Source organism: Gossypium arboreum, chromosome 5 (genome assembly GCF_025698485.1).
Source record: "Gossypium arboreum isolate Shixiya-1 chromosome 5, ASM2569848v2, whole genome shotgun sequence".
Classification (NCBI taxonomy): Eukaryota; Viridiplantae; Streptophyta; class Magnoliopsida; order Malvales; family Malvaceae; genus Gossypium; species Gossypium arboreum.
The window spans coordinates 69,340,708-69,355,979 of NC_069074.1; the positions used below are offsets into that span (position 1 = coordinate 69,340,708).

Sequence of the window (15,272 nt, forward strand, 5' to 3'; positions counted from 1 at the left end):
ATAGATGAGTGTGAAATTAAAACATAAATTTGCATTTGCATTGTGAATGTATTTTGTCTATGTATAGTTGTAACGCCCCAATTTTCAGGAATTCTGTGAATGTTGGTATAGGTTTAATTATGTTTGTGGGCCTCTAGAAGGCCCAAGCTTAAGATAGAACCCAACAATTTTAGTTAATTTTTTTGTTCCATAAGAAAAAGGGGGTGAAATTATGAAATAGGACTTATGTGAAAATGTTTGAAAATGCTATAGGCTAAATTGAAGTGGCCAAATAAATAGGAGTGCAAAATAGGAGGATTTGCATGACAAACCTCCCATTTTACATGAAGTGGCCAGCCATCATGTTGTTGTAGACAATATGAGCACTTGATATCCATAATTCATGGTACAAATTGATAATGAGTTAGGTAAATGTTCCATGATAATGGATTAGGTAAATATTCCATGATAATGGGTTAGGTAAATGTTCCATGATAATGGTTTAGGTAAATGTTCCATGATGGGCATTTCATGTCTTTTGTATTAAAGAATTAAATGGATGAAGTATGAAATTTTATTAAAATAAAAAGGGGTGAAAAGAACAAAGTTTTGTCCATCTTTGTTCATCATAGCTTAAAGTTAGAGAAGAGAAAGGAGAGGAGAAAGCTCTTGAATGTTCGGTCACTTGGGGAAGAAAATTGAAGGTAAGTTCATGGTAGTTTGCTTCTATCTTGATGTTCATGAGTTCTTCTTGATTCTACCTTAACTCTTGAAGCATATTTTGGTTTTTAGTTGTGTTGTGAGCATTTAGTCATGAATTAAAATGAAGGAAATGGTTGTTGTTTCATGTTCTTTTGATGAAAAATGGAAGATAGGTGAAGTTGAGCCAAACAAATGAGCATGCATGTGCCTTAGATGCTAAGGGGAAAAATTGGCTAACATGTTGTGCTTTAAAATGATGAAATGGAGATTATACTTAAGTAAAATCATAGATATGTGATGATTGATTGGTGATATACATGTTTAAATAACATGCATGCAAGTTATGTGTGAAAGAGTGATTTGGTAATAAATCTGCTTGGGACAGCAGCAGTAACGTGACTTTGGAAAATCACCATAAATTGTGAGAGATGAGTTAGAAGGTGAATAAATTATATAATTAAAGCTTGTTGAGTCTAGCTTCAAATGAAATAAACGAGAACATATTTTGAATTCTGTACAATGAGAAATTTAATTCGTAATGAAGAGTGGTCAGATTAGTCAAACAGTGAAACATGCGAAACTTTAAGAAAAATCTGGTATTTATTGGCCAAACCTAAAATTCTGAAAATTTTATGGGTGGAAGATACATGAGTCTACATTCGGGGAAAATTAACGGCAATTGATTTGGAGTTTCGTAGCTCTAGTTATAAATGATTTAGTGACTGTTTTTCAGGAAGACAGCTTGCAGTGAGATTATGATTATGTGGTAAACATTGACAAAAATTTGTTAATGAGTTGCTTATTGATTTCTTATAAGCTTACTATGATCTGTAGGTGTGGTTGGCCGAATATTGTAAGGGGTTAATACGTAGTTTGTATTTGAATAGTTAGATTAACGTGTTAGTAATCCAATTGTAGGCGGTTCGTGTGTGGATCTCGTCAGCATATCGTCGCAAACAAGTGTGTAACTAACACCCTCTTTCTTAGTCTGGATCGGTAAAAGTCGAAAAGTCGAAATGCCGAAAATCGGTATTTTGTAGATTTGCGAGTGTGCGAATGCTCGTGAGGTAAATCGATTAATGTTTTTGGTAAGCTGCAAAATTTGGATTGCAAAGTGCATGATTTCTGTGCCCTCGATATTTTTGGGCTTAATGGGCCAAAATTGGAATGATGGGCCAACGGGCCCAATTCGGTAAGAACCCTCGGTACGTGATTCTGTTAGTATGTGAAAAGTAGGAATATGCATGAAAAACCCTAAAATAGATAAATTACTGAAATACCTTTAAAAGTGGAAAATTTACGCTTTACCCCTAGTAGATAAATTACCAAATACCCCTAGGGTTAAATTGACCTAAATGCATGTTTGATCGTTGTTATTTATTCTTGCATTCCATGTTGTTATTATCTGATGCATGGGGTTGGGATATTGACAGAGGAAGTACTGAAAGTGGCTTGTCCACGTCTTGGAGGCTTTGCCTCAATTTATCGTTAATCGAGCAAAGCAAGGTCAAGAATCTGTGGAGTGTGTAATTGGGTGGGTTGAGCTATTCCCACATGGAGTGTAGGGCTGGTACGGGTGGAGTGTAGTGGTTGGTGGGTTGAGTAGTCTCCCCAAATGGGTTTGCATATGTTATTGATGTTGCATGTATTTTGAAATGGGCCTATGGGCCATACTGTTATCTGAATAAGGGGCTAAGGCCTAGTTTATTGTAATCTGAAAAGGGCTCTGGTCCAGTACCACTGTTATCTGAATGGGCTTAGGCCCAATAGGCTTGAGCTGACTTGAGCTTTGAATAGGTTTTCCTTACACACTGAGTTTCCCCAAACTCACCCCTTTTATTTTCATCCACACAGGAAATCCCCAACCATAGTGGGCTTGGAGCTGTGAGGGAATTCGGAGTGGCCACCCGTTCTGAAAGCTTGGTTTTCTTCTGGTGAACTGGACATCCTATTATTTACGTTGAGGTTTGGGTTTTTAAATATAATAAGGCCGCTTAATTATTTTTGATGATTTTAATATGTATTATTAAGATAGGTATTACTTATTTTAACTGTTGAAATTAGATAGCTTTAGGGCACATTTTCAAAAAAAAAAACAACAATTGATTTCAAAATAACACAACAACAAGCAAAGTTTCCGCAATGAAAGTATTTTCCAAAATTAATCACTTTTCTTAAAAATGACTTAATCAAATCGGTTTCCTAAAAATATCCATGACGTTAAGGTGTGGCAATAGCGGTATGCATGTCTAGGATTGGATCCGAAGGGAGCTTAGTACTTAAGCAGTCCGATGGACTCACCACCTCTTTTCCGGTTTCCTACCTGGTGCACAGCTTCTATTCACTTTAACCTATAATAAAATTATCTTTTAAAACACTAAGTAAGTTTTTCTGGATCAACAATATAAAATGTTTTAAACGCTTCGATGTGGCATGTCGGATCCGGTCATAACATCTGGGCCGGGTTTGGGGTGTTACATTGATTTACTATATGTTCCTTATATTGCGCTCACTTTGCTATTATGCTATAAATTGTATGCTTTACTATTTGAATAATTATATATGATGGTTCAAGGTTAGTCTCACACTGAATCGTTGTAAGCTCATTCTCCCTTTTTTCTTACTTCTCAGGCAGTGCAGAGAACTAGGACTTGGAATTGCATTGGAGGACCATTAGATTAGGAAGCCGTTTTTTTTTTTAGGTTCTACTATTAAGTTTTATTTAAAATTTTTGTTAATCGTTTATTTTGGGTTTGTAATTATTTAGTATTTTTCTCCTTTTTATATCTTAGGTTTGTGATTTATTAGCTTATTTGTTTTATGCTTGACATTTAAATATTACTTTAATATTTGCATGTCATTCGGTTGAGAAAACTATCATTTGTTTTCCACTGCTCTATAAAATACTTAAATTTTTGGATAAGTCTTTTCCTAAAAACTTTAACCATTTTTCAAATCCTCACATTACTATTATTGTAATTAAATTACTAAGTAAATTTGGCTTAAATTACTGAATGTTTTTCTTAAAATGAAAGAGCAATTTTTAATCTAATCGACTCAAGTAAAAAGAATGGCTTTATAGGATCACTTCGATGATCGAATGTAACACCTTCAACTTAGCCGAAACTCCTAGGCTAGGTCGAGGGTGTTGCAAATTTAATTTAAAAATTTAAAAATTTTTAAAAAATAAACTTTATAATAAAGATATTTATGTGAAATAATCTTATAGCCTTTTGAAATTAAATAGTTGAAACTACACCATTAAAATAAATTTTATAATGGTTGAGTGGTGAAGTTGAAATATTTAAAATTCTTTTTAAGTACATGTTTAGTCCTTGGCAGCGATTATATATATTTGGTTGAATTATATAATTTCTTCTTTACCCATTTAAGAAAATTTAAGAAAATTCTACATTTTTATCTCATTTTTTTTTAAAGAGAACATTTGGTATTAAGTTATTTTCAAACAAGTACATTTCATTGTGGATCCCTTTTGCTTTGAGCGTACATGGCATACAAAGTGTTTTATTAGTTGAAAAGTTTAGATTTTGGGCCTACATTCTTTATCCCATTAATAATTCTGTGTAATAGAGTTTGAAAGTTAAGTCACAATAAATCTTTATGCACATATGTTCGGATTCCATGTTTCTTCTTATGATTTGTCTTTTCGACACTCATTAAGCATATATGAAAAGGTTAATTGTTGCGGGATCTCCATATAAGTGTTGGTGAATTGTTGTGGATTGAAGAGGTTTTTATGATTTTGATATTGCGTTGTAAGGGCATTTAGCTGGAAGGGGAATATTAGGTGGAGAATAGGAGTGGAAAATGACGATCCAAAACAAAGTTGCAGGCAGCGGTATCAATTATTGACGAATCTGCTCATCACTTAACGCTGCTCAACTCATATTCCTTGTGGACATCGTTTCCAATATTAGTGTTCACATCAATATTGTTAAAATTTTATTAGTAAACAGTTTAATTAAATTTTAAGGGTTGAAGTTCAAAAAAAAAATCAAAATATCAAAATAAATAAATATGAAGGATTAAATTTATCATCATATCACTTATTTATACATTCAAAATTCATAAATTTCATATAATATAAATATTTTTTATCATACTTATGTATTAAAATCATATTTTAATATTTAAGTCATAATTATCTTTAAATACTAATTACCCACTAACAATTCTATAAATTGTTATTGCCTATTCTTTTGTCGAGTATTAATTAAGCTTGAAAACCAATATATATTCTAAATATTTTAATGAAGTTAACTTTATTAACTGTGTATAATGGTATTAAATACGGTAAAGTTTTTTTCAATAGATTTTGGGACAATTTTTTTAATTTGTTTCGCAATTTAACTTTTTTATTATAAATAAAACGTTGATTTCATAATTATTCATGCTAAATGAATGTTTTATTCTCATTGTAATTCATTATATAGATTTTTCTTTAATTAATGTAAAAATCATAATTGTTACTACCTTAAGTTGTTTGTTTGCTTAAATACAAAACTGTAAGGAAAGTGTTTGGCTGCAGTGGTCACTACGGCTTGGCACTACGAAAAACTACGCAAACAAAAACTAAATAATGCCAAAGATTTATGTACATAATTTGGTTTTCCCTATGTCTACGAAGCCTAACTTAGTGAGTAATTCATCTATCTTAAATCCACAATAGAACAAGTGATTCACATTATATCACTCCCCAAGTATAGGGATATCACATTTGTACTTATAAACTAGAACACTCACTTTCAAATCCTCCTTACAAAGAGAAAGTTCCTTAATGAACAGATTAGAATACACACCGTAAGCTCTCATACAAAACCTAAACAAGCCTTAAAGTATATATCAATCTCAACTTGCTAACATAGAATCTAAGTGAATATAAAGTAACGTATTGGATATAACTATTACAATTACCACATTTAAAGCATAATCAATCAAAGATATACTTTCCATATTTATCTATGTAATCTTGATCGAATTCCACATTTCAAGGGTTGAATTGATTCACTTGTATCCAATCCAATCTTTAAAAGCCAATGATTGGTTTCTATTGATGAATCATAGTATCTTTAATATAACAACACATACATAGGTTCAAAGATTTTCTTTATTAAATTTCTAAACTAAATAAGACAAGTAATAAATTGCCTTAGTGACAGTGTGCAATGGGCACTACTGAGTGTCATTCAGCTCCATTGAACACATATTGCCTCAACAATCTCCCCCTTTGGCAATTTATTAAACAAAATCAAATAGTATAGGAAGCTAAACATCACAGTCATCAATAGCTTCGTCTCAGCACAAAACTCACTCTACTAAACTCAACTTAGACTATAAAATGATAATTTTAACTATCAATGTTGTGTCTAGAATTCACAATAACAATCAAAATATTAGATTATATCTAAACAATAGCTAAGGCATAGTGCAACTAAGTAAACATCCACTTTAGCATAATGTCATAGTTCCATATCAGTTCCACAATACCACATTAGCATAATCATTTCATCAAATGAGTATCATTTTAAAATTATACAAACCATATCAAATGAAAAGAAATCATCCCCATACAAAATTAGCTTCATCATCAGTCAACAACATTTTCTTTAGTAAACGTAAGAAGTTTTAAATGCAAAAAGTCATATACTTCCTATATAAGCATGATTGCACCAATCACAACATAACCAAAACACAATCACACCAACAACTTCTCATATCTATTCATTCTACTCTCGTCATCTATATACTTTAATCCCTTTTTTGTTCAACAAACTTGCCAATCAGAATGCCAAATATCCTTACACTCTTGACCAGAGTAAGGTAAAAAAATGTTGAAGAATATAAGAATTTAAAAAATACAATCTAATAAATAATACAAGATTATTAGATTGAGTGAATAGTTGTGCAAGGATCAGTTACTCTACAGATCCTTTCTTACTGCAATCTCCCTATCTTGAACTCTGTTGTCTGATCGTAATCTCATTACACATTCTGGAAATCACACGATTATGAGACTCAATAGAAGAAGTTAGATGATCAATCATCCTTCTATTGAATCATTCACTATTGCTCTAGCGACTCTATAGATCCTTCTATTACACTAGTGCTAGTGGGTGTAGGCACTTTAGCCTCATCTGCTATAGATGTTGCTTCATGATATGCTTGTTCTATTTGCTCATCTTCTTCTTCAACTATTTGCTCTACTAGCTCTGCAATAACATGCTTACCCTCCACTTAAGAAAAAACTTAAGCTCAAGAATAATCATTTCACTTCTTTTGTGATTTTCACAATCTTCTAATTTTGTAATGTTAGAACTTGGAATATCAAATATAAAAATGGTAAGAGATTTCTAGCATGTACCTTCTTAGCATGACTAACTACCTGATCAAATATCAATTTAGCCATATCAAATTCAATCATTTCCTTTGCCTTTCTACTCAATACATAACCCTTAGAGTCACTAAATCCCTCTGTGTGTTTGGGACCTAATTCATTGTTGCAATTAAAAATAAGTCAGCATATACAATGGACACTAAAAAAGCTTTAACATTTCTTTTCTTAGGCTATGATCGATAGATGTTGGTAATGGAAACAATAGTGTCATCTAGGATTCTTCAAGTTCAATCATGTTCCAATTGTAACATTTAAGCACCTTCTGGATTAGCACAAGATTGAACTCATACCAATTTCCTCGAACATACACCTTCTAGTACAATTTGCATCTAAAACCAGTGGTAGAAAGCAGCAGATTGGCTTAAAACTCAAGCACAAGCTCCCTTACATATGGCTTCACAAATGAAATAGTGCCAAGTAAACCACTATCAGTCAAGAAGGTGTTGATTCCATGCTTAGCAAAACTTGCATCTTCGATGTTTTGATCATCAATAAATCCCTTAATCCTCGTGGCCAAATATCGTTAAAAATAGTCTAGCGTCAGGAACGTCATGTCTTCTATTGCTATAGTCTTCTCCACAACATCTACAAGCATTGATGAAACACCACTCTTTTTTTAAAAAAAAAATTTCTTTAGATGGAAGAATTTGTTCAATGGCTTCTTAGACTTAGCCTTAGATGATACCATCTCTTTTAGAGGAACATTTTCATCAAAACTCAAACCAGAACCAGAGAATAACTCATCGAATGAGTCATAATACTCTTCACTTGAATTCTCCTCTTCTTTTTTTCTTTATTAGATGCTTTTTGGGCAACAATAACCTTCTCTTTCTCCTTCTTACTCTTAGCCAGAGCTTTTAGTTCTCTATTTGTCACAGATCTCATTCTTCTCCTTAAAGGGTAGAGGATGTGGTTACTGACTTAATTAATTTTTTTTTACCACAACATCATCAAGTATCTCCACTAGGATCACAGTATTAGGAACATTCTCAATCACGCATCACAAACTCAGATTTATCAATAGTACCAACAAAGGTATTAACTTCAACATTCAGAGTAGTATTTGTTGGATCTAGTACACAAAATGTAGTATTTTTGTTTATGTAAACTTATATCCTTTTTGAAGAGATTGGTTTAATAAAATTATTCATGAATTACATTAATATCCTTTGTATAATGTTCTCATATGATTTTTTTATGTTAAGAAAAATAGAAGCAAATATTAACTCACTGGTTATCTGATGTTTAACTAATACTAAGAGATATTACGTGGTCGGATCGTAATACAGAAAGAAAACTTTTATTAGTAGAAGAACCTAAACGTGTCCTTAGTCTAATTAGAAATGAGCAAACCGATTGAAAGACTAATATGTCATCTATCTAATCCAGTTGGGGAGATTCTTTGTCTTGGGCATTGGAGCAGATGACTCTTAAAAGATAAAGATATAGATGTGACTAATTGGACTGACAATATATCGGACTGGACCCAAGTAGAATAGATCTTGAATCTGTTTATGGATTTATTCACTTGTAATATCCCTAGTGTAACATACCTCAATCATGAGTGGATGATGGACTATGTATGTGTGACTCGTATACTTTTATGTAAGTAAAAGCTTGAGTTTAGATAGATAATGAACTGAAAGCCGGTGCATTGGGCATACAACTTTTTTAGTATGTAGCATCATTCACAATAGTGGAATTCATAGCCCAAGACATGGGTAAATGATATCCTCTCATTGACATTACATGGTTGATGAAAAGTAAATGTGGCTATGAGTGGTTTATCTTTGTGATGGATGACTTTATTACTATTTGATAGTGATTGACTTTTCATGAAAGAAGATGCAATGATTACCATGAGATAAAATAGGATCATATTTGGGAGTGCAGATTTATCCCAAAGAGACTAAGGATGTCTTATGAGAGTAACACACTTATGACAAGGTCATTGAACGAGTATTGATCGAGTAGCTTTCATAATGGTATGTCATTAGAAAGAGCTCAGTTACGATACTATAGTGGAATGACTTTGTAACACCCTTCGCCCGTATCCCTCGCCGGAACAGGGTTCGAGGTGCTACCAGATTTAAACTCACCCATTTATATAAAACCAGACCGTAAAAATTTTTGATCAATTTTAAACTTTTCATACACACGTATATTATCCTTTAATCGGGCTTACAAGGCCCAAAATATTCATGAGGCATTATTAAATATTTACCAATATCTTAGTCTTGTATCATTTACTTACTCAACTTTACAACCCTATACATGCCATAGACACGAAACACTAAGATTTACTTACGCCGATAGCGTAGACTTGACAATGTGATAATATCTCTGACGGCCTCTAACCCGAGCTAACCTGGCAACCCTAGGGAATATGGGAAAGAAAAGGAGAGTAAGCTTTACGCTTAGTAAGTTTATAAGAAAACAATAAGAAACTCATTAACAAGTTTTATCAATGTTTACAACATAATCACAAATTCACTACAAGTTGTCTTCTTATAGGTTGTTAATGGTTGTTTTTCAAAAGTTGCACGGCCTAGCACACGAGCGTATGAGGCCATTTCAAGAGTTACACGGCCTGGCACACGGGCGTGTGGATTGGCCGTGTGACCCAAGTCAGAGAGTTACACAGGCACGGACACAGGTTAGGATACGGCCGTGTGTCCCTATTTAGAATGTTACACGGCCTGAGACACAGGCGTGTGTCTCAGCTGTGTGACCCCTGGAGTTTGAATTTTTCTAACTTTTTTTTAAAGTTTTAAATGTTTCTGATTTAGTCTAAAGTGTCTATAAGGCCTCGAGGGCTCGAATAAGGGACGATATGCATGTGTTCGAATGGATTATGTTATGATTTATGAAATGTTTTTAAATGAATGATTATGACTTACATTTTTACGGTAATGCTCCGTAACTCTATCCTGACGATGGATACGGGTTAAGGGTGTTACACAGTTTGGTAGATGATCTAGTTGTAAGTGGTTACATAGATGCAAGCTTTCAAACTGACAAAGATGATTTCTGATCGCAACCAGGATATGTGTTTTATTTAAATGGTGGTGTTGTCAACTGGAAAAGTTCAAAGCAAAGCATTGTTGCTGATTCTAAAACTGAAGCTTAATACATAGCAGCATCTGATGCAGCAAAGGAAGCAGTTTGGATAAAAAGGTTCATTAGTGACCTTGGAGTGGTTCCTAGCATCACAAATCATGTTGATGTTTATTGTGACAATAATGATGCTATTGCATAAACTAAGGAACCTAGATCTTATCCACGATCCAAACACATTCTAAGGCGTTATCATCTCATTCGAGAAATCGTTGAGAGATGTAATGTTAAGATATGCAAAGTTCCAACAAATGAAAATGTTGTTGATCCATTGACTAAGTCATTGCCACAAGCAAAGCATGATTGTCATGCTAGGTTCATAGGTATGAGATACATTAATAATTAGGCCTAGTGCAAGTGAGAGATTGTTAGTAATAATTCCCTTGGCCTATTGTATGGATGCATTATTTTGATTAAATGAATTTATTATTATAATTTGCATGTTTAATATATAATAATATCATTGAATAATTTTATTCTAAATGTCCCTAATCGGTTGTTGTTCTGGGAACAACAATGAATTAAGATTAGAATGGAAAATGATGGATATTCATGTGATGAAAACATGTTTGAGAAACAAATCATATTCATATTTATTTGTTGAGAATGAATATTGGATCGACCCGTTTTGAGATTAATACATGGATCAAAGTTGTAAATTAAATCTTTAAACAGTTGTGTCATTAAATCCTTAAACCTGAAATCACTATAGTTCTCAACATGAGGAATTTTATGTTTTGACATAATCAAATGTTGTCTGTAACTAGACAACTATAAAAGTTATGCTTGAAGATAATTAGAATCATGTAGTGAGATGTGAGTGATTAAGATGGAATTTGTCCCTCTTATTATAAGAGAGATATCTCTGGGCCCCTCGACGATTGAGACTGAAAAATGCATGGTCGTGCTCGAATGAATTGATGGAGATCAATGTCATTCGTTTTTTCAGCCTAATCAGGTATCGAGAAATTAAAGATAGAATGATATAAGGTTGACTTTATCCATGCCTTATACTCTATCTAGATATCGTGAGACAAAAGAATTATGTCATGAGCTGTATTTAGGTTGTCTCAGGTCATGAGCTTTCATTTAACTTGGGTAGTCGTAATGTCTTGCTAGAGGCCACTTATGGCTTGTAGGACCAAATATGATTTGGGCCTACTGCCAACGTTAATTGAACCTATAGGGTCGCACATTAAGAATGAACAAGAATGGTTAAGTTTATATCTCTTTTTAAGTAATTTAAAATGATAAGATTATTTTAAATTACGAGTAATAATTAGTTATTATTTTTATTTGAATTTAATTTTGGAAATTTAAATTGTAGTCAAAATGATAACAAATAGTAATTTTGTTACTATTTCCTATTAAATCCGAACTAATAATAAACGAGATAAAAGGGATTTGATATATTCTTTATCGAGATAAGGAAATAGAATTTAATTATTATTTAAAAGAGTTTTAGATAAATAATAATTAAAATTTAATTTATTTAAAAGAGTTTTAAAATTTAAGATAAAATCTTATATTCCTTATCAAATAAGGAAAGAGATTTTAAATTATTTAAAAGAGTTTTAAATATATATACAATCTCAAATCCAGTTTTACCCAACCCTATATATATGTGATATATGTACACTTCTTCAATAACACAAGTTTTTGGCTATCAGCCATTCGAGAGAATAAATCAAAAATGTTTTGAGAAAACAAAGTTGGAACTAGCATCCCATTCGATCGTTCGTCGTTCGTTCAAGTGTGGATACTTTTAGAGGGTGGTCGTCTTCCAACAAGGCAACACCTTTGGAGATTCGATTCAAATGAAGTGCTAGTATCTAAAAGTTCAATGAAACAAGGTAATTTTCATTATTCCTTTTTTCGATTTGTACATATTGCATGAGATCCTTGGTAGTTTATGGGATATCAATTTTTTTCCATTGTGTTATGTTCGTATGAGATTCGAACTCTATCTTGTATCCTAATAGTTGATGCATATGTATGATAAGCATGTCATATAGTTTAGGAAAATAATGTCAGATGTACTTGTCATGCATATATTTATCCTTCATGATTTAAATCGGACATTAAATATCATGCATGTTTCAAAGATTGAGTGGGAGAAGGTCCTTAAACAAGACTTACAGCCTCCATCAATGGTCTCTTGTGATAGCATGCCAATTTAACTACCGCAAGGTAGGATTGTCATGTGGACAACACTAAAGAGATTTCCTAAAAGTAAGATGAATTGTCTTATAATTAGATGATAGTTGGCTGACCCTGTTATAGGTATTATCATGTAATATATTAAGAAGTTTTTCTTCGAAGAGGACAACTAGTTACAATATGTTACTCGGGGAGATTGTCCCAAGATGACTCATTTACGGTACATGATGTAATGGTGTTGAGTTGATGGTTATAAACTCAAGATCTTCTAGTTAAGTAACTTCCCAAGAACCTATGCTTAAGTTAGATTGATGACCAAACATTAAATGATTATTAGTACGTGTGAATGGCTAAGAAATTAGGTTCATGTACTAATTGGGTGGAAATCCAAGAACCAAGGTGGCTTGATTCAACGGGTGTGGGAATTATTGTTGCAATAACTTATAAAACTTTTCATGAATTATCTTAATTCATATCACAATGTTGCAAAATATTTTTTGAACATTTTCTTAATACAAAGATATTAATATATGAATGTTTTATTTTCAGTTAAAAAATGACTCCAACTCTCTTATTGAACATACTCATTGAAAAAAAAAACTAAACTGAAATGAATATAAGGAATGGAAAAGGAACCTGATGATTTTCCTAAGCTATGAGAAACTAAAGACAGTCCTTGATAATAAATGCCTTCCAGCCACTCAAGCTGAGGCTAGAAAGAGTTGGGAGGAGTTTGGTGAGATTGCTCATTGCTATATGCTGGAAAGCATGACTAGCACCCTTTATAAGAAACTAAAGAGCTGTAAGATTGCCAAAGAGATTCTAGACAAACTAGAAGACATGTTCGGAGGCCAAACTGCCTTGGCTCAACAGTTGGCTATTACTAGTGTGATGAATGCCCAGCAAAAGCCTAACATTTCAATCAAAGACCATATGAATACTCTTGTGGGATAATTTGCCGAGTTTGAGGATAATAAAGCCAATCTGGACTAGAACACACAAATTGAAATGGTGTTCAAAAGCTTGTCTCAGGATTTTGCAGGCTTTCGGGCCGCATATAACCTTGGGAACAAGAATTTGGCGCTTACACAACTCATTAAGGAATTACAATCTTATGAGTTGATGTTGAATAGTGGTCAGTCGATCCAAAAAAAAGAAGAAAACTTAGTTATCAACAAATGTAAGAACAATCAGTTGAGGCTAGAAGATCTTGAGTGTCATAATCTTAAATAGAACAAGCATAGGTGTTTGCTTCATGATCAAGCAAATATAAGGATGATAATACTACTTGTTCATGAAGAATAAGCATAGATTTTTCTTCTCATGTAAGAACAAGTAGTTGGCCATTTGGTCCGATAGATGTTTTCTTCATGAACAAGCAAACATAAGAACAAGCAGTTTGCAAGTAGAAGCAAACTTAGTTATGCAGCAAACGTAAGAGCAAACTTAGTTGTTCAACCTTCTAACTAGTAAGTTTGTTGAACAAAAGGAGGAGTAGAGTATATAGATTATGAGAGTAGAATGAATAGATAGGAGAAGTTACTGGTGTTGAGTGTGTTTTGGTTGTGTTGTGATCGGTGCAGTCATGCTTATATAGGAAGTATATGCCCTTTTCTATTTAAAGCTTCTTACTTTTGTTGAAGAAGATGTTATTGATTGGTGATTATTCCATATATATTCAAAAAGGTACGAGTATTATATAACCTTTTTTATGATTATTCCATATATAGGTATGTGTACCTAATGCACTGTAATAGTGAAACCATTGATAAATTCAAAGAGTTTCATGTGGAAGTGGAGAACAACTAGGTTTACTCACTAAAAACAAACTAAACAGAAATAAAAATAAGGAATGGAAAAGGAACCTGATGATTGTCCTAAGCCGTGAGAAACTAAAGACAATCCTTGATAATAAATGCCTTCCAACCACTCAAGCTGAGGCTAGAAAACTTTGGGAGGAGTTTGATGAGATAACTCATTGTTGTATGCTGCAAAGCGTGACTAGTACACTTTATAAGTAACTAAAGAGCTAGAAGACTACCAAAGAGATTCTAGACAAACTACAAGACATCTTCGGAGGCCAAACTGCCTTAGCTCGACAATCGACTATTACTAGTGTGATGAATGTCCAGCAAAAGGCTGACATTCCTATCAAAGACCATATGATTACTCTTATGGGATATTTTTTCAAGGCTGAGGATAATAAAGCCAATCTAAATTTGAACACACAAATTGAGATGGTGTTTAAAAGCTTGTTTAAGGATTTTGCAGGCTTTTGAGCCGCTTATAACCTTGGGAACAAGAATCTGATGCTTACATAACTCCTGAAGGAATTACAATCCTATGAGTTGATGTTGAATGGCAGTCAGCCAGTCTGAAAAGCAGAAGCAAACTTAGTTGTTGCTTCTTCCTTTAAAGGGAAGGGAAAGTACGCTAAGAGAAACAAGGCTAAGTTCTCTAGGCCACCTAAAGTGGAAAAGATGAGAACCAAGAAGTGTAATGACTTATAATAAGTCTAAATGTTTCTTCTGCAGCAAGAAATGACACTTCAAGGCAAACTATAAAGAGTAGAAGGACTACCTGGTCACTAAAGGCAAAGGTATGAAACTCTTTATGGTATAAGCTTGCTTAGTGGAAGATTCAATCGACCACTGGGTCATTAATTCAAGAGCCACTAATCATGTGTGTGCTTCTTTACAGGGGCTCGTGGAAATGGAAGATATTATAGATAAGATTCTATCGGTGTAGAGTGGAAATGAGACAACTGTGGCAACTAAAGTAGTGGGAGATGTATATCTTTGCTTTGATAATTTTAGGAAGATTATTTTGAAAGACATTTTCTATGTACCAAGTTTCAAAAGAAAATTGACTTTTGTTGCAAGTTTATATAAAGACAGCT

The 15,272-nt window shown here is 33.1% G+C and overlaps 1 protein-coding gene and 1 long non-coding RNA gene across 2 annotated transcripts; both read left to right on the forward strand.

Moving 5' to 3' along the window:
- Window positions 1–558: 558 nt before the first annotated feature.
- On the forward strand, window positions 559–2,682 carry LOC128292600 (uncharacterized). Its single transcript, XR_008282585.1, has 3 exons — window positions 559–683; window positions 1,600–1,748; window positions 2,536–2,682. It is a non-coding gene; the product is annotated as an uncharacterized LOC128292600 (long non-coding RNA).
- Window positions 2,683–13,012: 10,330 nt separating this feature from the next.
- On the forward strand, window positions 13,013–13,327 carry LOC108474085 (uncharacterized). Its single transcript, XM_017775990.1, has one exon. The coding sequence runs from the start codon at window positions 13,013–13,015 to the stop codon at window positions 13,325–13,327; it is 315 nt and encodes a 104-aa protein (XP_017631479.1).
- The last annotated feature ends 1,945 nt before the right edge of the window (window positions 13,328–15,272 follow it).

What these genes read in the sequence shown, in the direction of transcription:
- LOC108474085 (XM_017775990.1), top strand. Translation starts at nt 13,013, where the DNA reads ATGATTTTCCTAAGCTATGAGAAACTAAAGACAGTCCTTGATAATAAA.